General features: G+C 50.0%; 2 protein-coding genes and 1 long non-coding RNA gene across 3 annotated transcripts in view; all 3 read left to right on the top strand.

The window, feature by feature from the left end:
* TPD52L2 (TPD52 like 2) overlaps positions 1–12,065 on the top strand; it is a 30,770-nt gene extending 18,705 nt beyond the window's left edge. The window contains exon 11 of the mRNA XM_035343616.1: positions 12,032–12,065. Coding sequence (XP_035199507.1) covers positions 12,032–12,050 — 19 coding nt within the window. The 3' untranslated portion in view covers positions 12,051–12,065. The remainder of the gene's footprint in view (positions 1–12,031) is intronic.
* On the top strand, positions 2,392–22,755 carry DNAJC5 (DnaJ heat shock protein family (Hsp40) member C5). The gene is made up of 6 exons (XM_035343634.1): positions 2,392–2,453; positions 12,648–12,715; positions 16,277–16,412; positions 18,682–18,895; positions 19,951–20,122; positions 21,052–22,755. The coding sequence occupies exons 3-6, from the start codon at positions 16,306–16,308 to the stop codon at positions 21,153–21,155; spliced, it is 597 nt and encodes a 198-aa protein (XP_035199525.1). The 5' UTR covers positions 2,392–2,453; positions 12,648–12,715; positions 16,277–16,305; the 3' UTR covers positions 21,156–22,755.
* On the top strand, positions 12,231–27,823 carry LOC118176599. The gene is made up of 3 exons (XR_004755484.1): positions 12,231–12,242; positions 14,636–14,640; positions 25,594–27,823. It is a non-coding gene; the product is annotated as an uncharacterized LOC118176599 (long non-coding RNA).

Genomic DNA, 27,823 nt, shown 5'->3' with positions numbered 1-27,823 from the left:
TCCTCCTCCTCCTCCTCCTCCTCCTCCTCGTCTGCCGCCCACATGCGCATTCCTCCGCCGCCCCACAGCGTTTTAGGGGCTCGGATCCTCGGGCTCGGGGCTGTAAAGATTGAGAAAGAGACAAAGCAAAGGCCCTGGAAAGGTGAATCCTAAACGCGAGCCGTTTGTGCGGCGTGGGGACTGTGATTCACCATGACTGGCTGTCGCTGGAGGGATCTCGGAGGCTTTTTGCTTCCCCTTCCTTACGTTGCTCTGCTTCGTTTTTAAAATAAATGACTGGTAACTGCTCAGCCTCTGCCGTGCCTAACGAGCGGCGTATTACCAGGAAGTAAATCCAGCTTTAAAATAGGAAACTTGCGAAGGCAGCATTATTCTAATGATTGGCGCGGTGTTTTGTGGCTCTCGCATTAAGGATTCCAGGCAGGAAATCCTGGTGATGTCGGACGTAACGGGATGAAGCGGAGACAGTGAGTTGGCTGATATTTCTGCTTTATCCATACCTCGCTGCCGTGTTCCCAGTGACAGTGCCGTGGGCTTTATGGCCGGGGGAGCCGTTCCCTCCTTGGAGAGCAAGGTGAAAACCGTGCCTGCCTGTCGCCGGGTGGCACGGAAGGGAAAGCTAGCCGGTGCTCTGTTTTTTTTTCAGGTTTGTTTTTATGGAGGCATTAATTTTGGGGGTAATGCGTGCAGAGAGAGACGTTGCTGTCGAGCTGGCTGTGCTTAATAGCCCTCCTCATGCGGTAAAGCTCACGAAAGCTGCGTACGCCGGGTACGTAATCATGCAGCGGCAGAAAATAATTCTCCCAGCTAATGTCTGTCAGATGTTCCTGCGCTGGTTTATCTTCGGGGTGTAAAAACGTTGCCTGTGTGTTTAAATACCAAGGCAAAAACTTGCAGGCCACGTTCGCCCGGCGGTGGTTCACCCGCCTCGTTGGGCAAGTGAAGCTCTCACGAGTAGCCCGATGCGAACGGAGGCGGGAGGGTCTTGATTTTCCTTCTGAAACCCATCGGGATTGTACCTGCTTGGCTTCTTACGCAGAGTCGGCCGCGTTTAAGTGGAAATTGTTACGGTCACAACAACTTCATCAGAGGTGTTTCAAAGTTTTAAGGCGTCCGTTGGTTTCAGGCTGCTTACGGCGCCGTTCACTTTTTTGTTTACCTCTGGTAGAAACTGGTGGAGTCCCAAGCCAAGAGATGCAGGGAACAGACACCAAATTAACTTGCATTAATGGATTAGTTCTAATAATTTCAGTACGCCCTGCTTTGGGAGGGAGGAAAGAGGGGCAACAGGAGCTGGAGTGAAAAAGAACTTGATTTTGGTAGAGTATAGAAGGAGAAGTTTAGTTTTATTGCGCAGCTTTCTGCGGTTTTCTCGTGGTGCTCTGAGGACTTCAGAGAAACTTGTCCTGCCGGTGGCTGAGCAGCCTGCGGTGTGGGTAACCCTGGGCTTGGAGGTGAGGCTTTGACTCGCTCGGCTGTTTGCAAGCATAAGTAAATGTCTCTTCCCTCCGCCCGTTACTTCGTCTTGGGGGTTGTCCGTGGCGTTTAAACGAAGGGGAGGTGCTGTAACTGCGTCCTTTTTCACCCTGACTTCTGTTGTGCTGCAGGTCCGAGGCAGTGGTGAAACCCAAGAGGAGCTTTCCTAACCTCACGGGGCGGCTGCTGCTGTGTTTAACCAGCCTGTATCAGGGAACGGCTGCAGAAAGCAGCGTCCTTGTAGCGTGTTTTGTCTCCACGTAGCCCTTGCGTCCACGTTAATTCATCGGCACGTTTGTGAGCTGCAAGAAAAAATCGGTGTTCAGGGATTTGGGCCGTGAATGTGAACGGAAGCCTCGCTGGGTTACTTACATCCTGGCTGAGGTCAAATATAAGAGTGGCTGATGTCTTTTTTTTATTTTAACTTATGAATTCAGCCCCTGAGTGTCCTGTCTGGGGAAGCGGGCGTGATGTGAGCATGGCAGGTGGTTCTGCAACCCCCTGTGTCCACGCGAATGCCTCAGCGTGCATCAGCAGTGCTGTAACGGGCCTGCGAGAAATGCTTCGCTTCCCTCCGTTTCCTGAAGTCTCCTCTTCTTTACGTATCCCAGCACTGACACCCAGAGCACGATGGTTTCGGTGTGTTTGGGCAGCCCTCGCCTCTTGCCCCTCGCGGCGCTGCGCTCCCCTGCTGAGCCCAGCGCCCCTTTGCAGCTCCTTGCCCCCCAAGCGGGTGGGAATTGGGCAGCTCCGGAGCGGGGCCGCCCGTTCCCGGGAGGCCTCACCCCAGGAAGAGGCGTTTTCCAAGCCGGCTTTGCGTTCTGTTCGGCAGGCGGCCTCACCTTTGGGATGGGACCCCTCACCTGGAAGCAGACGGCGCGGAGCGCTGCAGCGGACCGCACGGCAGCCCCGGGAACTGGCTGTGTGACCGCCTGCGCTGCAGGACACAGAGGGGTCGTGGCAAAGTCTGGGTGGAGGTACGAGGGGCGTGCCGAATGCTGAGGACCAGAGCAGAACGGAGCACTTCTGTATTTTAACACAGGAAAAGTGTTTCCCTTGTCTCCAGTAGTTCAAGTCAGGTGAATTAGGCAGTATCGGTTTAGAAGCGTCCGTGCAAATGCTCTGCGTGTTTAGCTCTCTGCCTGCGCTGGCCAACAAAGCTCTTCTCCAGGTTCAGGAAGGTTTGGTGACTGGACGTTTGCAAAAGAAGAGGCTTGAAGTGGAAAGGAAGCGGAGGAGGGATGTTGGTGCGTGGCTATCAGCAGGTTGCTGATGCTCGCAGCTGCTCAGGAGCTGCATGGGAGCTCTCGCTGTTGTTTTCCTGTGTTTTCCGTGAGGGTTTGTTCCTGCCTCGGCTGCTGCATGCCACTCTGCTAACCAGCGACTGGGTTTGTTACTGGAAGGCAGGAATTTGAATACTGCTGTCTTTTAGGATTAACTCGGAAGTTCGGTTGGACCCTTACCTTCACAACTGGGCTTCGCCTGTTCTTAGAAAGTACCCGGTTTAGCTCGAGAGGCGCTGCTTCCTATTGCAGTGTAAGCTGTCAGCAGAGAACTACGTTCCAGGAGGTAAATTCTTCAAAGCATTGCTGAAATATTTTAATAAAGTCATAATAGCTACCAAAAAGGTAACGATTTTCTTCTCTGCATCCCGTAGCTAAATAATTTCTGGTGTTAGATCTCAGGGTTTTAGCGCACTGGTGCTGTGCAGGTTTTTCCTGGGCTGGGGTGAGCAGGCCTGCTGTAGGATGTCTTCAGCTTTCTCGTGCCCTGGCAACTTCTCCGAAGTGCACTGAACTTTGATCTGCATTGCACTGCAACGTGCCTGTTCAAAACCCTTCTCTGCCTCCTCCGAAACGCTTTGAACGCCGGCGCGTTGTAAGGGCAGCGCTACAATTCCGGGCGTTTTCCTTCAAGCCGTGGGTTTTGCTCGTGGCCCGAAGGTGCAGCGGCACGGCGGTACCCACGCGAACAGCGTGAGGCTTCTTGGCCCAGGGCAACCTAAATTAGCAGCTGTCCCCTTCCCTTTCATCACCTGCTCAAATCTGTGAAGAGAACACGGGGTTTTGATGAAAGATTTCTTAGCTCAGCGCCGCCACTGCACGCTGCTGGGTGAATGACGGAGCAAGTAAAAAACCCAGTGGCGTTTAGTCACCTCTTCCCGAAGCGCTGCTCGCCAGCTCATGTTTTTATGACGTAAGACATCGTTCTGTTCTAAAAACTCAGCGCAGCAACGCTGATGTGGGAAGAAGCAGTGGTGAACTGCTCCATCTAGGAACGCTGATGTGCAGCACCCTGCCTTTGCTTCTGGCGCACCCTCCTCACTTGGCTCTGTGCCTTCCTGCAGCTCCGTTACCTGGTAGCGGTGATGTTCTGGCACGTTTGTGGCCAGAAATACGGCCAGGACAGGAAAGGGGAGCGTAGCGGGGTGATAATACTTCACCACGAGGGTAGGAAGAGCCCGGAGTTTACTGATGTCACAGGAGCCAAATAGAAAGTTACGAAAAGGAGAAGCTTGCACAGCTCAGTTTGCTTTTCTCCTTTAAAATCTTTACATTTCTGGCTATATTTCAAAGGGAAATATTCTTTCTCCTTCCATCTGTCATTGCTTATTTGATGTCTTACCAGGATTTGCTGTTCCTGCGATGGCAACACCTCAGCAATTCTATTAACGCTCAGAAATACTTTGCTGTTTTTGTGCCACAATTCCAGGGTGCGGAATGTACGTGTGGGCCTAGGCGGGGCCAGGCAATAACGAGATTTTCCTTAGGAACCTGCTTTTCACAGCGTGGGGATTGAGGGACACTTGCTGGGGAAACATAAGGAGGTTTAAAGCTGCGCGTCGGGAGAGGGGGGACTTTGGGAGCCCTAACTCAGCCGCTTTGCTGGGCGGACACTTGCGCTGATGGCTGCGGTCATCCGGAACGTGCCGGGTGCGGGAAATCCATTCCACCAAGGCAAGGTTGCACCCCGTGAGATATTTGTAATTTCAGGTCTGTTCTTGCTTGGCGGGCAGTTCAAGGATTCAACAAACACACAAAGGAACGTCTTAATCTTGCTTCTCTGAAGTCACGAGGGCAGCGTGGAAGTCGGTGTTCGTGCTGCTGCGAAATGCAAGAATCGGGATGAGAAGCGGAACGGGACGTGGTGGAGATCTCGATCGGGTCACGCTGAGCGTCTCCGGCACGTGATGGCCGCGATAGCAGCGGGCAGAAGGGGCGTGAAATAAACTCACCGCGTGTTCACGTGCTTGGGAACGGCACGCGGGCCGTTTCCTTGTGAAATCAGCTGCTGTCTTGCACCGGGAATTGAAACTACATTTTTTTCAGTTCTGCTCTAGTTCGGACCCAGCAGGGGCTGGTGCTGTCCTGACACGGCGCCAGGTCGGAGCGAGCACCCGTGTGCCGGCTCCGTTTGCCTCGAGGTGCTTGCGTTTCAGGCAGGGGACCTCGCTGCTTGGGGACGTCGGGGGGGGGCAGCTGTCTGTTTCTTTTCCTCCTCAGGGGTTTCTTTTCCTTCTTGCCCCGTTTGGCATCTCCTGTCCTGCTGATTGCTGAGGAGGGGAGGGAGCACAGCGTCCCTTGGTGCCTCCGTCACAGCCGAAGTGACCGGTTTCTCACAGGCTGTAACCGGCGATGTTTGGTGATATTTCCTGCACTAAACTGAGTTGAAAAACCCGATTCAGTGACTATGGAAAACATGGAATTGATTCAAGTGCCAGGTTTGTTTTGAGTTCCTGTTCCTTGTGAGCGCTAGGAGTGCTTTCCACGTGATAACCACCCAACTCCATCAGTCGCACGGCGAAGGTGTTGACCAGAAATACTTGACCCGACAGTGAAAACATTCCTATTTGTTAATAACTCTCTCCCTCCTTTTTTTTTCTTTCCTTACCAAGTTCCTGCTTTCCGTGCCCACTTAATTCTCCCTATGGCCCTTACAAAAATGGCTTTGCCACGTTTGCTATTCGCGGTTAGCCTAGGAAAACCAGCCAAGCTGAATTCAGCACAACTTGTCTGGGAGCTGCGCGGTTGCAGCTTCCCAAGCACATCATTTCCCTGAGCCGTTCAGATAACAGGGTAACAGCAACAACGATCCCAATGGCTTTATTTTTTGTTACCAGCCCTGAAACGGGACGTGCTGGATGCAATGCCTCGCGGGACGAAAACCCAGCGCCTCCCGTAGCTGTCCTGTCAGGTGCAACTTCTTAGCCCGGTTTCCTGCATCTTATCGTAAAACCACGTTTCTTCCCGTGACTTGTTCTGTTGACATCTTCAGCATAAAGCCTCCTGCATGTTAAAAATTATCTTTGAGTGGTGGCTTCCGCTCTTCCTTCCTTGCCGTTACTTGCTTAAACGTATAGATACATAAACTGGTTTAAAAGTAGCCCGAAGGAAGGGAACGGTGGTATTTTGCAACAGATTCTGGTCCTCCTGGGGTCTTCAGGAGGAGGTACCCCCAGGTCGGGAAGGAGCGGGAGGATAACGGTGGTTTAGCTTCGTGTTCACAGCGTCACGCCGTGGGTACGGCAGAGCAATGAGCCGTTTAACGCTGCCTCAGTTCGGATCAGAGGGAGGAATGAAAACAGCAGTCACAAAAGCCATAGGGCTCTCTGGCGTCGTTCTCAGCTGTTCGGGTGGAAAAAAAGACTCAGTGTGATAATTCTGTGCTTTGCACCGAAACTAAAAGCCACGTGTGCAAGGCTTGGCAGCGATGCAATTAAGAGGTAGTAAAATAGTGGTGGTTTTGTCCTGATTGCTCTGAAGTCTGACTGCAGTCTGAAAACCATCTTATAAAAACCACACGCGTTGGAATAACTCGGTTACAGTCAGCAGGAAAGGTGCTTTTTTTTTCCCCTGAGTGCCAGGTTTGCAAACCAAGTCCGCGGTCCCAAATTCCTGCTGCGTCTCGTTGTTAATCGCCAGCGAGGAGCGGGCAAATCGGTTCCGTTCCCTTCGGATCCCTGCAGTACGGGCTTGCTTTTTGTGGAAATAGCCGGGAAATAGCGGGGCCAGAGTGGAACTGTGGACAGACTTCACCGCGCGGCCCGCGGGTTAGATGTGTGCGGGGAGAGAGGAGAGCGGGACTAACTGTCGGTACCTGGGGTTGGTGAGACCGCGCTGTGTAATTACAAAGCACCAAGGAGTTTGTCTCCTGCGAGAAAACGGCAGCTCAAATGGAAAGCACTCCGTACCAACCCCTTCATCGTGGATGTTTCCAGCCAGATGAGCCCGGCAGAGACAACGAACGAGGCCTTGGGTCCGGAGCACACCGCAGTCCAGGCTGACTCGACCGCGGGGTTGGATGCTGGTTCGTTTGGTGGTGCGTAATAAGAATGGAGTTACGTGCGTGAAGCTTTCACGGAGACTTTATTCGGTGCTGTGAAAGCCGTTTTTAACTGCTAGGCACCAAATGTGTGTCGGCAGCCCCAAGGTGCTTTTAGAAACGGTGGAAAACGAGAGTTGGAGTTGTATAAACTGTGCTGGTCGGTCGTGTTGTGAAAATAGAACCTTTATGCTCAGGATAGCAGCCTGCTGGGTAGCTGAACGGGCAGCTACGAAGCTCCTCGTGCCCGTGGAGGCGACAGGGGCAGCGTCGTCCGGAGCTGAGGTGACGCTGGCTGTACAAAAGCCACCCGTAGGTGGTCTCCGTCCTCACAGATCCTTACCTGGGCCTGGAGGTGCTCTGCTCGTGCCTGTTCCCCCTCACCGCAGCCCAGCACCAGGGTTTGGAGGGGTTTCTCCCTCCTGCTTAGGGCCCGCTTCTTCCTGGTGACTTCTTTGGAGGCTTCGCTCCTTGTGTGGGTGCAACCCAGCAAATAGGAAGGGAAAACAGCCGGGTGGTTTGTTGTTTTCATGCATACCTTCTTGGTATCTAATCGTGTCTGAAAAGAAAGCAAATGCGTTGTGCTTTTTTTTTTGCCTTTGTTTCTTTCTGGTCTGATAAAGAAGCCTTTGAATGCCCGCGAGAAGCTTGGCTTTTCTGTTTCGTACAGGAGGAAATTAAAATGTTCTTTTCTCTGGCAGTTTCTGTGAGGAAGTGAAGTGATGAAATAGCGAAGTCTCCTCCCCGCTCCACGAAAACCGGGGAAATGCAGTTGAGTAAGGAGGAGGAGAAGGGATTTTTAGAGATGCTTAATTTTTAAACTGGGCAGAAGGCAGAACTCTTTGGAATGGAAGTCTTCACAGCTGAAGGATACAAGCGCTGCTCGTCCTGAGGTAAAAGTACATCAGAGAAGAGAAGCTTCTTTGCTGTCTTCATCAGTTAAGGGAAGAAAAGGTGGAATTTTGTAGATTTTTAGTACCTAGTTACCCTGTGAAGCAGAAGGAAAAGACGTGGCTTAACAGAGCCAGTTAACGCTGGTGGGTGGCTGTGTCCGGGAGCTTGGCTTTCCAATTTCTGCCGGTGTTCTGCTCCTTCTGCGTTTTTATCCCTGACTTTTGAAGAGGGAGATCTGTGTGCTGGCCTGGGGAAGAGATAATTAACTGACAGCTGAATGGCAGAGATGAATGACCTGAAAAGAGAGGTGAAGGTTTTCAAAATCAAACGTTAGACTCGATCATTTTAGATCAGGTTGGATGTGTGCAGATTGCCTTCCGTTGGTGGTACCGCCTGGTCGTTTTTGCTTTTTTATGCCTTAAACTATTGAAAAAACTCCTCGTGATTGAAATGGTCCTGAGTTTATTTAATGACACAATTGCAGTCATCAATTAGTTGTGATATAATTCAGGTCTACCATTTGCACTGTGTAAAGCTGTATATTCCTGTTCTGGTGTGGGGGGAAGAACTTACCTTTTTGTCTGCCTCCATGACTGGCAGCAAAAGAAGACAGGTGGATTTTTTTCTCCCCCTCTTGCTGCTGTAGACGAGCACGGGTTAATCTCGCCCTGCCCTTCCACATTAATTTCTAATAAATCTCTTTGGATTTGTAATTGGACGATTTGTAATTTGAAAGATGGGTTCGTGTTTGGGAATGTCACGGCGTCAGGTTTTTTTTTGGTCTCAGACTGCTTACGTGGCTGTGCTGAGATGTACTGCGGAACCTCTCTTGGTTCCTTCTTTTTGGCTCGCCAAAAACCGCCTGTGCTGCAAGAAGGTGCTGCTGGGCGGCCGGGCCTCCGTGACCCACCTGCAGCCGTTGGGCTTTCCTGCACGGCTTGTCAGAGCTCAGCCTGACCCCCCGGAGCAGCAAGGCGCTCGGGGCAGCCTGCGAGGGTTCGGTGCTCCCGTTTTGCCAGCCTGATCCGCTTTGCTGAGCTTCTGCCCCGTGGGTGCCTGGGTTTGGGCTCAAACACAACACCTTCAGTCGTCTTACCTGCAAGTGTGGCTTAGCAGCAGCAGCTGTATGTTCATGCGAGTAAACCCCCGTGTTTGTTCTAACAATTATTTGAAGCTTAATGCTTGAAGCATTGGTGTAGTTAGCAGGAAGAAGACTTCTTAATGATATTCTGTTCACCTCACCTAGCATGCAAGGAGCTGCACCTCTGGAAGATGCTTTTAAAAAGTGCAAGATCTCATCCTTTAGAAGAAATAAGTGCCATCAGCATCGCTCACCCAGCACCGAATGTTTTCTCTGCTTGGTTTTAGAGCACTCGCATGCTGTGAGCGGTCAGCGACCCAAACACCACGTAGATGTTCATGGAGAACCATTTAAGAGTAATAAGGAGGCAAGCAACACAACTGCTGGTTTTCTTAGATGTTTAAATAGCTGAGTAAGCACATGCAGTTATTTTCGTAGCCATGTACCACTTGTGACGTTTGCACTCTGCCATATAAACTGCGGTAATGCCAGGAGCAATAATTTAATTTTGCTAAAGGATTTGGTAGGAGAAATGAAATCCCCCGTAGGGAATCCATCCGAAAACGGGGTCTTAAAGAGGAATTCTTCTAGCTGAGGGGATAGAAAATGTAAATCTAATCGTTACTTCTTTTCATGGTATAGAAACCATTCTGCAGTAGGTTTGAATCTTAGTCTAGTATAAGGCACAAGGTCACAAGTTTTTATAACAGGTTGGTCGATCAGACTTAAATGGCTACGTTTTAATCTGCTAAGCTCATTAGAGCAACAACACTCGCGGCGCTGTAGTTAAGTTTGCTCCAAGTTTCAGTGCAACCTCACCGTAATGACGGGCCTTACCTCAGGGCAGACCTGAGTTAACAGGGGAGTTGGGTTGCCCGGGACTTCATTTGTTTAAAAACTGTTGGTTTTTTAACCCGTAGTTCAGAGAATTCAGTGGAGATTTTAGCAAACTTTGATTGCTGGAGACCCAGCTTCTGTTCCAAAGGGAAGTTAATCGGGCCTCTTTGTGGGAGAAAGATGTGTGCATTTGGAATTAATCCTGTGGCTCTAAGGTCAGCCTTACGTGGGTATTTGTATGTTAAAACTGTCTGGAGTCAACATGCTCTTCAGGACTGAAGTCAGAAGGGTCCATTTACAGCTTTCTGCAATTACACGTCACCAACTTTTGATGCAAGCTTTGGTAGAAGGCACGCGTGAGGTACAGCGCAACGCTTCGACCTGGGGTTTTGTTCCTGTGGTACAACGAAATACAATTCTTCTGGGTTGTAGGATTGGTAGGACGTGTCCTCAGTTTCTGTAGTTTAAAAGCCTCTTGGAACAGAAGGATTTCATGGATAGATGTCTTAGGTAAAACTCCAGTATTTCAAGACAGCTAGGAGGACGTTTATGAAGAGTGTAACAGGTCCTTGTCAGAGTAGTTACTCGCCGGTGTGGTTTACCTTCAGCCTTCTCTAATAGTCCATTTTTCTAACACTGATTCATCTTGAAAGTGATGTGAGCAAATAAGGACGTGAGAGTAAAAAACCTGGGAGTTCCTAGTCTGCTTACCCATTGTATTTCTTCCCTTAATTTGCAGCGTTAATTCTTTAAATACTCCGGTAGGTGTGGTATAGCTCATGGACGTGACGTGGCTCTTGGAGCAAGGCATCCTGAAGATGCTTCGCTTTCTGCTGACAGCCTCTGGAGCAGGACGATGACAGTTCTGTTCGTGCAGTTATTGAATAATGATGGTTCTCCGGCATACGTCAGAAGAGGTTAGGGCAGACAGGAGAAAAAAAATACGGTTTTATCACAGAGGGTAGATCTGGGACTGTGTCCAATTCCTGTAAGGAAAAGTCGGCTTCGATCTCTGGGTTGGAGGAAGAAAAGGTGCTGATCACTACCTACAGTCAGTGCATGTGGAAAATGGAATACATTTTAGAGAATTGGATGCAAATTTGCAGGACAAATGAAGCTAGGAGTGGTGCTGGTAGGAGCAAAATAGTTGAAAGAGCAGGCAAACGTCCCGAGCGTGTTTCTTTATTTGTGCTACAAACCTTCGTGCCGTAGTTGTAACACTGCTGAATTGTTTGGAACCAGGTAACGTCCATTCATCTGGATTTTTTGAAACCCTTCATTTTTCTTTTCAGATTTCTGTCCTTTCGTTTGCTCTCCCTTTGTTTCTGTTCTGATACCCGGGGGTAACTGCAGGCAGGGTGTGACGTGGAGCTGCAGGAGCTGCCGGCCGCGGTGCAGGAGAGCCCGGGGCGCCCTGCGGCTGGTGCCCCGCTGGCGGCAGCAGGAAGGAGGAGACGAGGCTGACTGTGCTCTAATCTGATCAGAAGTGACTTCGTGACTCCTGGCGTGGTGTAGATTTGTTCTGTACCTGCTTAATCAGAAATGAATTCCAATTTATTGCGGTGATGGCTTTTCCCTAAGGTTTTCCGCAGCACCATCGAGCTTTTTGAAGCTCCCTCTTGTTCACGTTCTCTTATTTTCATTGTCCGCAGCAGTCGGTGTTACTTTGTCTTGTATTTTATGTTGCTGCATCACCTCAGGTTCTCCTCCTCCTTGTATGCTGACGGGAGGCTTGTTTCTCCTTTGTGCAATCTGCTTCAGAGCACGGGAATGGGAATTAGCATAGAATAGCTCTGGTGGAAGGGACCTTCAGAGGCCATCAAGTCCAACTGCCCGACCACTCGAGGGCTAACCAGAAGTTAAAGCATATTATTAAGGGCTGAAGAGCCATCCTTTAGGATAAAAGTGAGGTTTTCGTGATGGAAACTTGCCCTGGCAAAATGAGCTGGTGCTGCTGTGCAACTGAAACACACGGAGCAGCCTGGATGTTGTATAAAATGACGCTGAAACGGGCAGAGTGCAGCCGCTCCGTCTCCTCGCACGTCTCGGCCATCGGAGCGGCAGTGCTGCTACTAACTGTGAAGAAGGGTGCAGTACAGTGCTGTTACCTCCATTGAAAATAAAAGCAATACGTATGTTTGTCAGGAAGGCCGTGGGACGTGGACGCCGCTAAAGCCTCCCGTGCTGTGCAGGAGTTGCAGTGCTGTGGTCAGCCGAGCCTGGACCTGCAGCCGGCTGCTCCCTGGCGAGGGAGGCAGAAGAGGCTGCGAGCCCGCTGCTCCTGCGCCGCTTTGCGGCCCTCCTGGTAGCTGAGCTTCTGTAGCAGTCTCTCTCTAACAACATTACGGGTTCTCAGGACTTAAAAAACACCCTTCCCTTGTTGTAAGTCCAGATCTTTCACAAATGCCTAAGAAGAAAAAGTCTGAAGCCTTACTGCTAAGTGTTGGTATGGTTTGTGCGTGCCCAGAGCTCTCTGTGCCTGGTATCTTACTTTGGTTCCGTCTTCCTCTTCGTGTAGGAGGCTTGGGGAAGAGGCTGAAGTTACAGATAGAAGCCCAGAGCCCTTTAAGTACATATTCAAGTATTGCTAACTTCATTTGACAGCTAAGCATTTCTGAAGATAATATTTTACGTTGTGGAGATTTACTGTGTAGTAGTATAAAATATTTGGGGCAATAAAAAACCCGCGTTTTATTTTGGACATGTACAGCAAGGCAGCGTGTGAGTGAAAGCATGGTGGAAATGCTGAGATGCAGCCTTCCAAATACGTTCCTTGATGCCAGCTGGCCGCGTGGTGGGAAGGTGTGTGCGTGTTAGCTGTGTCCTAGCTGCAGCGTTCCTCCACGTTCCCAATGGCTTCGATATTTATCTACTGCAAGTGAAAATTCTGCGTAATTAGATAAGGGTTAAGTTTTTTTATTTCACGTCCTTCTCATCCTTAGCACATTGCAAAAGATTGTACTGACAACATAACGGGATGGCAGCAAGTCCTCACCATAAGTCAGTGAAAAATTTATTGCTTTTGTTTTGTCTTTAGGAGATTCAGTTCTAGAGGCGCCTGCGAGCAGTTACCGCTTACCTCAGAATAGCCGAACGGGATTCCAGGTGAGTGCTGGGTTTTGTGATTTCTTGCAGCTCTGTGGGAAGGCAGCCTGCCTCTTCGGTTCCTCCCAGAGGTGCTGAACATCCGCAGCTCCTCGAGCCAGCAGCCTTTCCCCGAGCCTTTCCCCCAGTGAGGAATTCTGAGGGAGCAGCTGCGCCTTTGTGGCCTACACGGAAAAAAAATACAAAACGAATTTGAAACGTGCAAGGTGATATTTTAGGCAGCTTGGCGCTATAGTTTCCAAAGGTTTGTTAATGACTAAATATTTAATGCCCCAGCTTTGGAGTGAAGTGGAAAGCTGCTGTTGTTAGGCAGCTCGTGGATGCTGCCGGCGCTGAAATGATGCCGGCACAGGCTGCCGAGTTAGCCCTCCGTCACCGTACTGCCCCAGGTTGTGGTTCTTTCCAGCAGAGATGCGACTTCGGTGATTCAGAGCTGTTAACGGCGTCTGCTGACTGCGTGAATAGCCGAAGTAACCTCCACCCTCCTTCCTGCCGCACAAATCAGCGTGGTTTCTTGGCAAGGTTGATGCCCCGCTCGCTGCCCCCTTCCAGTTCAGGTCCCTGCACCTTCTTGCTGCAGGGTCAGCTGCTTGCCGGAGCTGGAGCAGGAGGAGTGATGGAAATTCACCGCTGGGGCTGGGAGAGGAGGAGGCAGGGCCCCTTCTCCAGCAGCTACCTCTTAGCTTAGGAGGTCTCAGGCTGAAGGGTCAGGCATGGCTGGGCCAGGTTTGGAGGCTGGGAAGGTTTAGAAGGGAGAAGTTTTGTCCCTTGCTTCTAAGCACCCGAGGTGCTGTCATCCTTGGTGCTGGTACTCACAGGGATGTCCTGTATCCACAGGGTCTTAAGAAGTGGCAAGCCTGACAGAAAGAAACATACCAATAATTTCATGAAGCTTGATAGGATTCTTTTGGGAAGTTAAGAAGAAAATCAGTTTTTCTAAGGCCCAATTTACCGTTGATGTAAATAAAATGTTAGGACCAGTTTCCCTGTCACTGTCCAGGTCTAATCTAATTCTTTTTGTTAAGCTGCTACCAGTGACGCTTATCTGGCCACGCTGAAAGCAGCTGCATGTTGTATTAAAGCTGACTAATGCGGGACGTTCTGGTACACAGATGGTTAAAAACTGTGCTGTTTAATCCAGGGGATTACCTTTCTTCAGGACCTTCTGAGCGAAACCTCTTCAGGGAATCCTGCTTGATGAGAACATGCAGCAGATGGCTTGTTACCGCTGGGTGCAACACTTCTTTAAAAACAGCAGCTTTCAGTGCTGAGAGTTAGAGCCACTTGTAAAAACAGTAGGGTAGGTAATGCCCTGCTTTATGAAGTCCTGTAAACTTAAATAACTCGCACCTTTACTGTAGTTGCAATTCCATTCTGTATTTGAAAAGCCAAAGGTTACATTCGTCGTCATAAGGCTGTCCCGACCCCTTAAATAACAAGTTTCCCAGGTGAACTCCTGTTACCACCTCGGCTTCCATTCTTCTGCCGGTACCTACGTGTCCTCTTCGTCCCAGTACTGAAACGTAAACGCCAGCACCCCGTTACCCTGAACTTTCCAGATGAAAATGATGAAAAATTGTAGCAGCAGGAAACTTTCTTCCTGTGTCTGTCTTTATTCGTGACATCAGCCTACAGGCTGATGGGCACAGCCTGCATCAAATTGAATTTGTTTCTGCTAAACCCATTGGCCCTCGATTACCAGCAGGGATTTTGTTAAGCAGAACACGGTGCGTACCTGTGATCTGCAGCATCCGTGCGCCAGGGGCGTGTTGGAAGGAAGCTCGTTTTGCCTAAGTGGAGCTACAGACTGCTGAACACAGGTTCTGGAGTGACGGGGAACGTCCCTGGGCTGGATGCTGCCCACAGCTGGTGGGCCTGATAGAAAGAGCAAGGGGATTTCCCAGGAAGGCGGTGAGGAAGAGGTGGTGGTCTCGGTTGATGAGAACGGAGCGCAGGAGCCTGCGCAGCCATCGGGGCAGCCTGTGTGATCAGCTAGATTACTGGATCCACGCCAGGATCACCAGCCTTTGACCTCAGCAGCCGGACTGCTGGGGGGGCAGGCTGGTGGCGGCAGGCGTGGAAAGCCCCTCCTGGAGGGGTTTTGTGTCCTGTGCTCTTGGATGGGGTGGTTCTTGATGCTTTTCCTCTCCTTGATATTTCTCCTCTCCTGCGGAAACGGTTCGGTAGCTTATCACCATTTTTTTAAAAGGAAAAAAAAAAAGAAAAGATTTTTTCTTCCTACACGCGTATCCTCCTTCCCGACCTGAGTGTATTTCGGATTCTTGGCCTGTGCATTTAGAGCTGCTGCTATTCTTACTGCTGCTATCATCATCCTCATTATTAATTTATCGCTTCCTTATTAGGTAGCATTTAATTAAACTCACCAGACCTGCCAATGATTTCTTGAAGGAAATCAGATGAGGGTTTACCAGTTCAGCGGGTGCGCTCCAGTTACAGAAACCCAACGTGGTTACCGGTGTTAAACTGATTTAAAGCTGGGGAGGCCAAATGCAGAAGAGCAGCCACCAGGTAGGCTCTGAGACAGCCCGGAGAGGTCTGATGTCTGATCCATGTTGTTTAGTCACCCTTGTGCCAGGATGACGATACCTGTGCGTTGGAAACAGACCCGGTGTGCTCTGGGAAGCCTATCAGCACCACGAGATCCTACCAGGAGCCGAGTAGTGACAGATCTTGGCGTATTTCTTTCAGGTAGCATTTAAAAAGCTGAAGTTACTAGCTTTGTTATCCAAGACAAAGGGTTAAATTTGAAAAGTCTGGTGCTTTAAATATCTTTTTCAAAGTCTACATAATCTGGTGTGGGCTAGCTGTGATGACACAGTCCCAAAATAGCCAATAGTCTTCTCTTGGATGCTCATCCTTGCCGCGGTTCTGCAGCTAAAGAATGGCAGCTGCTAATCTGCTCAGGATGTTAGAGAACGTATCCCTGTCTGTCTGCGGCCTGTCTCCGGGGAGACCTCCACGCCTGAATTTGGAGGAGGAGCTGGTGACTTTCAGCAGAATGACAGACCTAGAAGCCAAGTGAAACGATTGATCCACAACTCCTGGTTAGTGCAGGGGAGAGGGACGTGGAGCTTTGTGCTTACCCCGTGCACCGGTGGTGCAAAAAGGCAGCCTCAGCGTAACAGCCGCCTAGCCGTTGTCCTGTTATTTTCCTAGGTGTTGTCATGAATAAGTGACAGTAAGACGAAGAAGATGAAGTAGCATTAGGGATGTGTACGCAGTACGTACCTGTAGCTACACTTCAGCTGTTGATTATTTTTTCAAAGAGTGGAATTGAGTATATACGCCGGTGATTCTGTAGGACCTGGTGCTGCGCTGAAGATGGAGCAGTTTTCACTGACAACTCACTGTTGGGTTTTTTGAAACTCTTAAACTTCCACGTATACGAAGAGCTTTTTCTCTTCAACGCCTGTTAAAACCTACAAGGTGAATTTTCACATGCAGCTCTCATACCCTGAAGGCTCTCTTTTCAAGGCTGATTTGTCGAATAAGGTCCGTGTTATTTTTTATTTATTTAAATATTCCTTAATATTTTTCCAGGGACCACTTCTCTGTTCAGGTTAGTGAAGATGGCAGACCAGAGGCAACGTTCGCTGTCTACCTCTGGAGAATCGTTATACCATGTGCTAGGACTGGACAAGAATGCTACTTCTGATGATATCAAAAAGTCATACAGGTAAAGTTTTGGGTCTTACCCCTGCTGCCCCATAACACAAACAGCTTTAATTAAGTGTTCGACAGATGTGGTATTTATGTAAAGGCTCAAGTTGGTTTATTTAAAACCTTTGCAAGAAAAATCTGCGAGGACGCCAGGTGAAAACACGTGGTTTCTTTTAAAAATGGTGTGGAAACCACGCCTAGACTTTGTGCCAGTGTTGTTCGATCCTTAAATGTTCTTTATAAAGAAGTTAAATTCTCAAATCTGCAGTACCATTCTGAGCGTCCTTTATCTAAAGGTTGAACCAAGTTTTAAGGGTGGGATCAGAGCTTGACTCCTCCGTTACGTTACGTAGCTGTTCCAGCTTAGAGAACGCAGCTGGGCAATCCTGCACCCTCATCCATCATTTCTAGTCCTGACACAGCGAGGTACAGGCTGAAGATGTAAACAAGGATGGAGACCGACAATTTTTTCTAAAATTGCATTCAAAGTTTCTTCATGTGGAGTTATTTTTAAAAGAGGATTTTTAAAACTTTTTTTCTTGAAGCTGGACGTGTGAAATGGCTTCCATTGGGCCAAGTGGAAACCAAAGACGTGCTGTAACCATCCCGTCTTCCCACCTTCCCCCCAGACCTGCTTCTATGCAATTGCTGTTTACCTAAGCGTGAGCTGGGTATGGTACCATTATTTGCCCAGTGGCAGTGTGTCTGACGTTACACTAGGGGTCAGTAGAAATCTTTACTTGAGAATACACTTCATGGGTTTTCTTCTGGTCTCCAGCATTTACCAGAGCCTTTTTCCCTTTCCAAGTCACTTTTTGATACTGATAGCACTTACAGAGTGAAATCTATGAATAAACTGGGCAGACAAACCGTCCAGAATTAGCTCTGGCTTTCTGAAATCTTCTAACTGGAAGTTTGAGGCCTCTAGCCTCAGTGACCAGAAAACAATTTTACTCACGGGGGTAAAAACTGCAGAGTTCCCTTCCTTTGGAGGAAGGACTCGGCTAGATCCAAGGGGGAAACGTACCTCCTACGTGTCTGCACTCTCACCTCATCTTGTTGCCTCGGCTCTTTTACCGGCCGCCTCTTGTTTTCGTTCCATTTGATCTGGGCTGTCCTTTGCCAGCCTGTGGGCTCTGGAATCTGCGTACACACGGGAAAGGGAAAATATTTCTCGACTGCAACCTGACAGTAGCTCAGTCCTCTGTAAGTTTACATAACTTCCCTCGTTATAAAAGCTGGGATTGTTTCAGTGCTCACTGAGCCTGTGGCGTTCCTGGCAGCCCTGGATGTTACCTTCCCACGCGGCACCATCGTAGTACGAGAACGCTTCAGCGCACACTTGATCAATACTTGAACTCTGGTGTTGTGTATGTGCATCCACCTCTTCTTGCACAAGCCTTTATTTTATTTATCTGAATGTTGCCCGGCTTTAAAGTTGTCGCAGGTAAATAACGAGGCTCTCGTGGTCTCTTTCTGCAGAGGACAAGTACCTTTTTTGGTGCTGCTGAGCTATTGGCATAGAATTCCAAAACGTTTTGCTTTTTTTTCATTAAAGAGGTGTTTGGCCTGTACTGATTTCTTTCAGTGCTTGGGCTGTGTCTGAACTTGCAAATTCATCGGTGCTTAAACTTTTGGGTGTTTTGTGCTATCCTTAGTGACCTCTGGGTGCTGTAAACTGCTGTCGTTTAGCTCTAAGATCTAGGATGATACGGGGAGGTACGTTACCATTTCCTGATATTTCGAAACTCGAAAGCCAGTTCTATTCTAGCAAGACTTGAACTGAAAAGTATTTTGTACCTGCGCAGGAACTGGTGAATTAACCACAAGTGATTGTCTGCTCTATTTTTGTGTTCCACCGCTGTAGATGAGTTGTGGCAGCTTGCTTATATTTACTCTCTGATACTATATCATAAACGTGTGGTCTCTCTCTCTTCTGTTAGCTTGGTTTTTGCTTCAGCAGCTGCAAAACCTGGTGGAAATTGCTGGGCCCGAGGGGTAAAAAGGAATGCTTTCTTCTTCTCTTCAATGTCCCGATTTTTTCCATGGGATTTCTGAGGATCCAATCCAGCAGCCTGAAATCAGTCCTGCAAATGAAGCTAGACAGTGCTGTAGTGTTTTGTTATCGGCAGGGAAGTGAATCAGAAACGAAGGAAACCGGAGCTGCGTAGATACTTTCAACGGGAACTTGAAAACCTCTCTGGAGTGGCAGGCTATGGAACGGGGCGGGGGGGTGAGGAACACAAATCCCATTTTTTAATCTGTGCCCTTTTTGCTTTCTGCAGAAAACTTGCGTTGAAATATCATCCTGATAAAAACCCCGATAATCCAGAGGCAGCAGAAAAGTTTAAAGAGATCAATAATGCGCATGCGATACTGACCGACGCGACGAAGCGAAACATTTATGATAAGTACGGTTCTCTGGGCCTGTACGTAGCAGAGCAGTTTGGCGAAGAAAATGTGAACACGTATTTCGTCCTCTCCAGCTGGTGGGCAAAGGTAAATAAAAGTGCAAAGAGAAGTTGTTACGGATTGACATTTAAAATCCTTAAAGAACTCCATTTGAAAACGGTGTTTGCTTTCACTTCGGAACTTGTTGAAACTCTGACACCTGTAATTTATCCTCCTCTTACCCGGGATTTCACAGGCTCCAGATTACTTCTTCGCTTGCCCGTCTTTGTCTCTTGTACAGTGGAAAAGATTCTCACAGTATACCAAACTGCGCTGCAAGCTCATGTTTCTTCGCAAACGCTTTTAACGTTCTTTTAAAGGTGAAATAATTATTGTATAGATGTCTTCTGCTAGCACCCAGGAGTTATTGTACAGGACTCGTTATTTTTAAGCATAATACCCTTTGTTTTTCTACCCTGCCGCCGGTGTTCTCTCCATCTCTCGGTTCCCTCGCAGGAAGCGAAGTCACCAAATCCTGGCGGTTTGCTCTCTTGTACGGTTATTTTTTCAAACAGTTAGGCAGTGACCTCTCTGACAATTTCCACGTTGCTCGTTGTGACTCGCTGCGACGGGCACCCAGACAGGCTCAGCTGGCTTTGTGCTGGCTGGCTCAGGTAGTGGTAGGATCTCATCTCCCGACTGAGTGTGGTGAGCTCTGTAGCCATGCCTGCGGCCTCAGGTAAGTCCCTGCTGTAGGCACATGGCAATCTGCGTTGGGTAGCTACTGTGAATCTTTGGGGATATTATGGAAGCTACAGACTCTCCCGAACTGTCGTACCTCTGGATTTCCCTACAGATCTGCTTTGTCATCTTGCAGATGTAGCAGGAAACACAGACCGCTTATACCTGATTTCCAGGAATTTATTCAAGTAAACCCGACTGACAGGCTTCAGCTCAGCATGAAATGTTCACAGCTGTCACCAGTTTTGCACGTGCTTTAAATACCTCACGGTGGTTAAATATAAAAACGTAGCCAATATGTGAAGTCTCTGCATCACTGTATTTTTTTCTCTCTAGTTTCCATATCGAAGTCTCTCAGACTCAGTGGTCGCGGCGTGGTCGGCGTGGATTATGAACGTTTCTTTATCTTCTGTCCTCTGCAGGCCCTGTTTGTGTTCTGTGGGCTCATCACAGGCTGCTATTGCTGTTGCTGTCTGTGCTGCTGCTGTAATTGCTGCTGTGGGAAGTGTAAACCTAAACCTCCCGAAGGCGAAGAACAGGAATACTACGTCTCTCCAGAGGACTTGGAGGCACAGTTGCAGTCAGATGAAAGGGGTAGGTAAAAAAAAAAAAAAGCTGTGGGATTTCTACAAGTCTGGGATGAGTGATGTTCGGAGTACCGCTCTCTGGCCCTGTGCTTGGTGGGCTATTTGAGGAGCAACGCTTGCTTTGTAGAGAGATCAGCACAGGTCTCTGGGGGAGAAGCAGCACGGTTTAAACGGTTCCACGGTAACGCCAGGAATGTAGCTGCTGAAAAGTCCCCGTGGGTCTTTGCTGAATTTGGGTTCAGCTTCGGAGAAATGGGCGTCCGCTGTGGTTTAACCTAGCGGGCAGCTGAGCAGGGAGCCGTTCGCTCGCTCCCCGCCCGGCGGGATGGGGGAGAGAATGAAAAGAAAAGTAAAAGAACTCGTGGGTCGAGCTAAGGACAGCTTAATAAGAAAGGGGGGGGGATTGAAAGAAACGAAAATAACAACAACCAAAAGAACAGACAAAGCAAGTGATGCACAAGGTGCACGAGGCAATTGCTCACCGCCTGCTGAGCAGTGCCCCGAGCAATGGCAGCCCCCCCCCCCCAGCCCCCACCCCCCAGCTTTATCGTTCCACACGACGCCATGTGGGATGGGACATCCCTTCGGGGTCAGCTGCCCTGGTTCTGTCCCCTCCCAGCTCCTCGTGCACCCCCAGCCTGCTCAGCAGTGTCCTGTGCGTGCTCTGATTGTGTTTTTAGCTGGTATTGCTGAACGCTGGGAGAGTAGCAGCTGCTCGTAACCGAAGAAGGAAATAAACCTACACACGGAACATTCATTGCGAGGCTAATGGCAGCGTGTGCCGACTGAAAGACAATAAAATCCTCCTCGTGCTCCAGAGGAGTGTAAAATTGTGTTATCAGAGTGCTGCAGGGAGACGCACCTTATGCTTACCGGGACACACAGCGCTGCTTTTTCTTTGCTTGGTGCGCTAAACCTTCTGTCTTTGCTTTCCAGAGGCCTCAGACGCACCTATCGTGATACAGCCAGCATCAGCCACAGAGACGACCCAGCTCACAGCTGACTCTCACCCCAGCTACCACACTGATGGATTTAATTAAGTTAAGGAAACACTGTCGTTAGAGTGGATAAAAAAATTACATGGCCAACTCAACACTAGAATCATGAACATTAGAAGTAGAGAATGGGGAGGGGGAAAAAATTCTGCCAGAGTAAGAAGGCAGCTTTCCAACCTGCCGAGAATATTTTGTAATCCCTTCAGCCTTTTGTCACCTTTCAGTGTCGTATCTTGATGATACGTGAAGTGCTGTAGCATGCAGTATTTAAAGCAGTTTAGCTACGGTTTTATGTTTTCTTTCTCTTTTTTTTTTTTTATAGCATGTATGGAGTTATGTTAAATGTCTGTGGTGTAAATGTATTGAGTTGTCACAGTATGTGTGAGGGAGACATTCTGCATTTTAAGCAGTCGTACTGGCCTAAAAATGAGATTTAAAAAGAAAAAAAGTTTCATAGAAGCCACCATTTTTTCATACAGCCAAGCTGTCAAAGACCTTTAAAAGTTCATGATTTTCATTTGGGTGCAGCAAGCCAATTCTCCTCTTCCTGCGTTGTTGTCTAAGCAAGTTTACAAAGCCAAGAACCAAAAAACCGCCAGTCCTGCAGAGCTGGAATTCTCGTTAATGCTGGTTTTCAGCTTAAATAAATCTACCTTGAAAAATGAAAAGGGAGAGTTTCCAGTCTTTGAGCAGCTAAATTGGTGAACACCTCCTTATGCGTCAGGGTTATCCTCAGTGTCAGCGGAACCACGAGCTGTAGTTTGTCACAAAAGCGACTGTGGACGGGTTTCTGTGGTGGTGGCGGTGCGATTTGAACTGCAAGCACAATTCTGTTTGGGTTTGACTGAAATGCTGGAGACCAAATAGTGCAGCTGCTCTGAATGCATGAGAATCTTAAAGTGAACCTGGTTCATTGGCGTGCGCCGAGCAAGTGGATAAAATCCAGACGGCAGGCGACAGCGTCAATGCTAAAAAAAGAAATTAATAATTGGCTTTTAAATTTTTCTCCAATATTCGGGGATGCTACTAGACAAATGGGGTATTAGGTCTTTTTAAAAGCTTTTTATAATCCATTAGCCCTTTAATTTTCTCATGAGCATCTTTGTGGAGCACTTCAACGGCTTTTGAAGAACAATCCACCTTTCTTGGTGTTTGTATTGTATCGTTTGCACGTTGTCTCGCGTTTAGACTTGTTTACACCATTGTTTTTCTTTTCCTCGGAACAACGGTGGGGAAACCATTGAGAGGTTTCCTGTACTGCTTTGAAGCCAATTATGTTTGAATTCTTCTCTTGAAACTGTGCTTGACTGAGATTTGTTGAACTGTTAGGGAGGGGCTTTGGCTGCCGGGTCGCTGCTGCGTTTTGTTGTTGATTCTCTTGGTTTAGGTGATACAGAGCCGGGATCTAGAGCAGCTACCGGTAAGCCTCCGTGTGGCGCTTCTAGCAGTTAATTACAGCCTCGTTAATTCTGCTCTTCGTGGTTTTATATCACAACGCCTCTCCTGTCCTTTGTACCCCCCCTCTCCCCTTTCATTTTTCCCCTGTTTCTGTCCGGAGGCTATTTTCAGCCTCCCGTCCGGGGTTTGCTTTGAAGGCCTCTCATGCTGCTCTACGAGGTCCAGGCGTTACGAACGGCGTAAAAAAGCCCCGCCAGGCTGCGGGAGCTGCCAGCGAGTCAGGGGCACCTCCGGCCAGGGAATCTTTCTGAATCTGTTTTCACTCCATCTGTGCATGGGCTGAAAACGATAGAGCACCTAAAATCTGACGTGAAACCACGTTAAACGTCCCGGGCAGAGGAAAACGTTACCAACACGGTCTCAATATCAAGGGAGGAATGCGTGCACGGTGGGATTTTACTGGCGCTCTTGGTACAAACGCATGTTTGTTGCCCCCATGGGAGCCTGTTGCAGATAAGCATGCTTTTGTTACCACATCGGGTTCCAAAAACTAAAAAAAAGCCTCTGGCTAGATACGAGGAGCGCATTTGTTAAGTAACTTCTGCCTCGTAGACAGGCCTTCAGACCCGAGATGTTGTGGGATACTGAAAGAACCTTCTAACCTGTCAGGAAAAACCTTCTGGGGTGGCCTTGAGGACACTTGTGTGTGGTTTGGCCTTCAGTTAATTAAGTCTTTGTTTGACCCCTTGGGAAGAAAAACAATTCTAAAGCTCAAAAAAGCGACATCAGGTTGGCTGTCCTTGTGGGGGTTCTGGATGTTGAACTGCACCCTGGATGATGCTTGAATTTCTCTACGGGCTCCCTTCCCTGGGCACTTGCTGGTTCGAACGGCCCCTGTGATCCATGCCGATCCCTCGATGTTGTCAGCTTAAACAAACAAAACCGCCCTGGGGGATTCTTCGGCTTCTTAAATGCGCGTAGTTGATGCGGCTGACTGGGTAGAGCGACATAAAGGCTGCTTCCCCCGCGCGCTGTGTGTGTTACTCCCATCTCCACGCGCTCATCGGGACGCGTAGCAAAAAGCTTTGTCTGTGGTTCTGTTCCTTAACCCCCGGGCACCTCTGCTGGCCCCAGAAAAAGCTGTCGGGAGGCAGCGAGCGGCCGGGAGCGCGAGCGAGGAGGCGGCGCGGGGAAGCCCTGCGGGCGCGAGCTGGCTGCAGGTCGGACGTGTGGGGCAGGGCGGAGGCGATGCCTTCGGCTGTGTCCCGCGCGGCTTGGAAAGACGACAGCCGGGGGAAACCTGGATCCAAAGCGCCTGCTTTGCTTCCCCGTTCAGCGAGGCGTTTGGGAGATGCGGCTTTCCTTCCCCTTGGGCTGTTTCTGTGGGTGCCTGGTGGGTCAGTGCGTGCTGCGAGACGCCGGTACGATGCTGGGTGCTCCGAGGGAAGCTACGCTGAGATCCCAGTCACAGGGAATGAGGAGAAAAAGCCTTTTTAGGTGAATATCCGTATGTTTTGGAACAGTCTGAGTTGGCCCGTGTTCCTCTGTCATCTCTGAATTGAAGATAATTGTGTGTTAACGTCTTTCTTCCGGAACTGTACAAAGAAGTTATTTAAACGTTGCTGCTTTCAAACTGTGTGATCAGAAGATCCGCGGGGCAGTGCCCGCTTGGTTTCCTGTTGTAAGGTACAAGAGCATCCCCATGTCCAACAGGAGCTGCACTTCAAAATGGCCAAACTTAACCCTAGTCAATGCGAAGTTGTGTTGGAAATCACAGTTAATGGTGGCGCGGTTCGGAGCTCGGGTCGCTGGAGCTGTGCTGTCCCTGCCGGAGCTGAGGCCGCAGCTTCGCGGGCACCGCTTGCGTGCAGAATGTTTCCTTCCAGAACTGAGCCCGAGCGCTGTCACCTCTGCCCGGCCTGCCGCCAGAACGAAACTTGAGCTTGTTTTTGTTGGGTTTTTAAGTCGCGTCGCAGCTTTTTGTTTTACGAGTTGCCTCAGACCTCTGTTCCAGGAGCGCCTCCGCCCAGCTCCGGGGTCCCTGCTCAGCGCCCGGTTTCCGAGCGCTTTTGTGGCTCCTCCTCGCGGGGAGGAGCGCGGCCGGAGCCCGACTCCACGGGTGGCGAGGGCCGGCCGCTGGCTTGGCTCCGGGTTCCGCTGTGCAGAGCGCCCTTCGTAGCTTCGGGTACGCGAGGGGAGCCCTGCCTCGTGTCGTTCCGCTGTGCAGAGCGCCCTTCGTAGCTTCGGGTACACGAGGGGAGCCCTGAGCGCGCCGCAGCGGCCGGGGGCTGTGGGCGGTGCGGGGCTCGCGGCGCCCGACTCCCTGCGGGTGATGGGGTGCGGGGGCCGTTCCCTCCCTCGAAGCCGCGGAAGGGGCATCGCACCGGTTCAGCGTGCGGCGTTTTGTCGGTGATGTGTGTAGGAAGCTCTTAAATATTTCTCTGTATATAACTTTGGTTTTGTAAAGCCTCCGTGGTGTCCGATGTGGTGTACATTTCTGCCGATCCCACGCGGTGACGTTTTAGAGCCATGTTAACCTTTTTTTAGTCTTATTTTTAGATTTGTAATATTTTTTAAACTGCTTTAGATATGAGCGCTCCCAGGGGTATCACAACGTGATGCTCTTGGAGGTCGGGTTGTGCACAGCCTGCGGTCCGACCGGGGGCACCCGCGGGGGGGGGGGGGGGGGCGGCGTTGGCGCCGAGCCGAGAAAACGCCAAGTGTCGCGGCGGTGCCGTGCGAGGGGGAGTGCGGTTCTCAAAACCCTTCGTCTCAGAGCCTACAAACACTACAGGTATAACCCGGGCAGGAACCCGACCATGGTCCTGCCCCGTTTTTGAAGGCAGTCGCGTTGCGTGGTGTCGAGGGACCTTGGTGTGCTTTTTTTTTTGTCGGGGGGGGGGGGGGGGGGCCACATCTCGGAGCACCTGCACCGTGTGCACTCCAGAAGGTACCCCGTTGTCTCAAGCAGTTCGTGCCCTTCGTCTGTCTGGTGCCCTTCAGTGTTGCCGACGTTTCCAGAAACGTCTTTGTGCTGCGGTTCTCCCTTCCCCATGCAGCCGGAGGTTGGCGTTAAGTGTCACAGATTCTCGCAAGGCAGTCGGGGAGGCTGTTTCGGGGAGGCTGTTGCCACTCGGCGGCCCCTGCCTCGTGTTCATCATTCCGGATGCTGTTTAAACATGCATTAATCTTAGGATCAGAGCGCTGAATCGTAACCCCCCAACGCAAGTGTTTGTCGCGTAAGGTCGGTAGAAACTTAACTCGCTTCATCATTTGATGCCGCTTCTCTGTGTTGTGGAAATCACCTAGCTTGTGGCGTACCGGTGCACCACCGACTGCTTAAACAGCCTGAAGGCATAACCGATCGCTAACTCAGCGGCGGGAGGTTTGTTCAGAGGTCAGGTCCTGCAAGAGCTCCGGTCTGCTCCACGCCTTGGGAGGTTTAAGCGCTGGCCGGGACTCTGCAAGACGGGAATCCCTGTTGCGTTCCGCGAGGCTGCTTTCCGTACACGAAGAGACTGCACGAGGGAAGCTGCCGGTCTCTGTGCGAGTCAGATGCCATCAATGTGGAAGCCGGTGTCTTCTCTGCTCCCTTTCCCCCGGGGCCAGCGCCGTGGGTGTATTCCCGTGGTCATGCTCTGTGCGCGCTTCCGCCAAGCGCGCCCGGCTGCTTCGATTCCCCCGGTGCCCCTTGGCCTCGGCCCGGTCTGGCGCTGGGCTTTGCTGCTCTGGCTTCTCTTTAGGGAACAAAACAAAACCCAGCAGCCGCAAGGAGGGCGAGGGAATGGGTTTGGCTTGCGTGGGCTGGTACGTGGGGATGGTTTAAATCAAAATCAACGATCGTTACCCTCGTCTCGAGAGGTAAACAGAATGCAGTGGGGTTTTATTCCCCCGTGCTGGCTTTCACCACGTTGCGCTCTACAAAGCGGATCTCTGAGCTCAAAGCCAGGTCCAAACCCGCTGTAGGTTTCGGATTGCAGCACCGTGTGTGTGTGTGCATGCACATACCTAGATATTTATACAACAGGTGTGCACCTCGGGCTTGCTGCTCTTATTCTTTGGTGGTAAAACGTGCAACTTGGCTCCAAGCTCTTCCCTGAACTGTCAGGCAAGTGCACGGTGCGAGTTCCGTGTGGCCAGAGTTGTGCTTTCTCCTTGCAGCTGCAGGAAACAACAGCAGCTGTTGGCTTGAGTGGTGAACGCGTGGAAGGATCCTGTTGTATAAATAAATAGGTGGCGTACGAAGCAGAGCGCCGTTCTGCTCGGAAAGGGGAAAGCAATCTGTTAACTCCCAAAGTCTTCCCTCCTTGCTAGAGTGAGTTTGAACCTGGGTAGCGTTTTTGCGCAGCCTGCTCCAGCTGTTCAATTTGCGGCGCTTACGGGTTGGACTCGTGAGACCGGGAGCTACTGCAAGTCACCAGACCGAAGTTAGGGTCTGTGTAAGGACACAGCCTGTGGCCAGCGTTCGTGCGAGTGCCACCGAGTTTCTGCCGGTGCTGCTGGGCACAGAGCGCAGCCGAGCTGGCGCTTCCAGAAGCTGATGCCTGACACAGACCGCGCGGGTTTCCCACCACACAGCAGGCACAGGGGGGGATTCCTCCTGCCGCCTCCACGTTGGTTCTGTGCGTGTCCGACACGGTCGATGAGCTCTGACTCTTGCCAAGTCCCAGCCCCTCGCTGTGTCCTCGTTTGGGCGTGCGCCACGTAAGCCAGCTGCTGTCATTCCTTCCTCTGCTCGTCCCCACCTTCTCCTGCTTTTTTGGGCTGGGCGTGGGGTGTTTGCTTTGCGTTATCGCCGACATCCCAGGCCGTTTATATTAATTTGGCATGTGCGCAGGGCCCTGAGCTAAGTCATTCACCGGGGGGTTTTGTTGTGCTGGCCTCTTTCTGAAGCCCGAGGGAGCTGAGGACGTAAGGAGGGGATGCGTTCTGTGCACTTCAACTCGGGCGGGGTGGGGGGAGCCCGTCTAAAAACAAAAATTGTAAAAATAAAAAAATAAAAAAAAAAAAAAAAAACACGATCGAAGTATGAATGCATCTGAGAAGCAATTATAATATAGACATATATATATTTTGTTATGTTACTAAAGGACCATACTTTGAACTGTATGTAAGTAGATGTGGCTGTCTGAACCTTGTGGATTGTAACACTCGATACTACTGAGCTCCTGTACATACCCGCAGTTACAGCAGAAGGAATTATTTTCTGTTCTAGCATGGTAATTTGTGTATCGTACGTCTGAATATAAACTAAAATAAAGATCGCTAAGTTATCTGAAACCACTGTTGTAAAATAAATGTTTTCAATGCAGAAA

Source organism: Oxyura jamaicensis, chromosome 20 (genome assembly GCF_011077185.1).
Source record: "Oxyura jamaicensis isolate SHBP4307 breed ruddy duck chromosome 20, BPBGC_Ojam_1.0, whole genome shotgun sequence".
In the NCBI taxonomy this organism is placed as follows: domain Eukaryota; kingdom Metazoa; phylum Chordata; class Aves; order Anseriformes; family Anatidae; genus Oxyura; species Oxyura jamaicensis.
Note: the sequence above shows the minus strand (reverse complement) of the source record. Positions and strands in the feature narration are given on the sequence as shown.

What these genes read in the sequence shown, in the direction of transcription:
- DNAJC5 (XM_035343634.1), top strand. Translation starts at nt 16,306, where the DNA reads ATGGCAGACCAGAGGCAACGTTCGCTGTCTACCTCTGGAGAATCGTTA. An exon ending in GATATCAAAAAGTCATACAG is followed by an intron (nt 16,413 to 18,681) that starts GTAAAGTTTTGG and finishes TGCTTTCTGCAG; the next exon opens with AAAACTTGCGTTGAAATATC. An exon ending in TCTCCAGCTGGTGGGCAAAG is followed by an intron (nt 18,896 to 19,950) that starts GTAAATAAAAGT and finishes TGTCCTCTGCAG; the next exon opens with GCCCTGTTTGTGTTCTGTGG.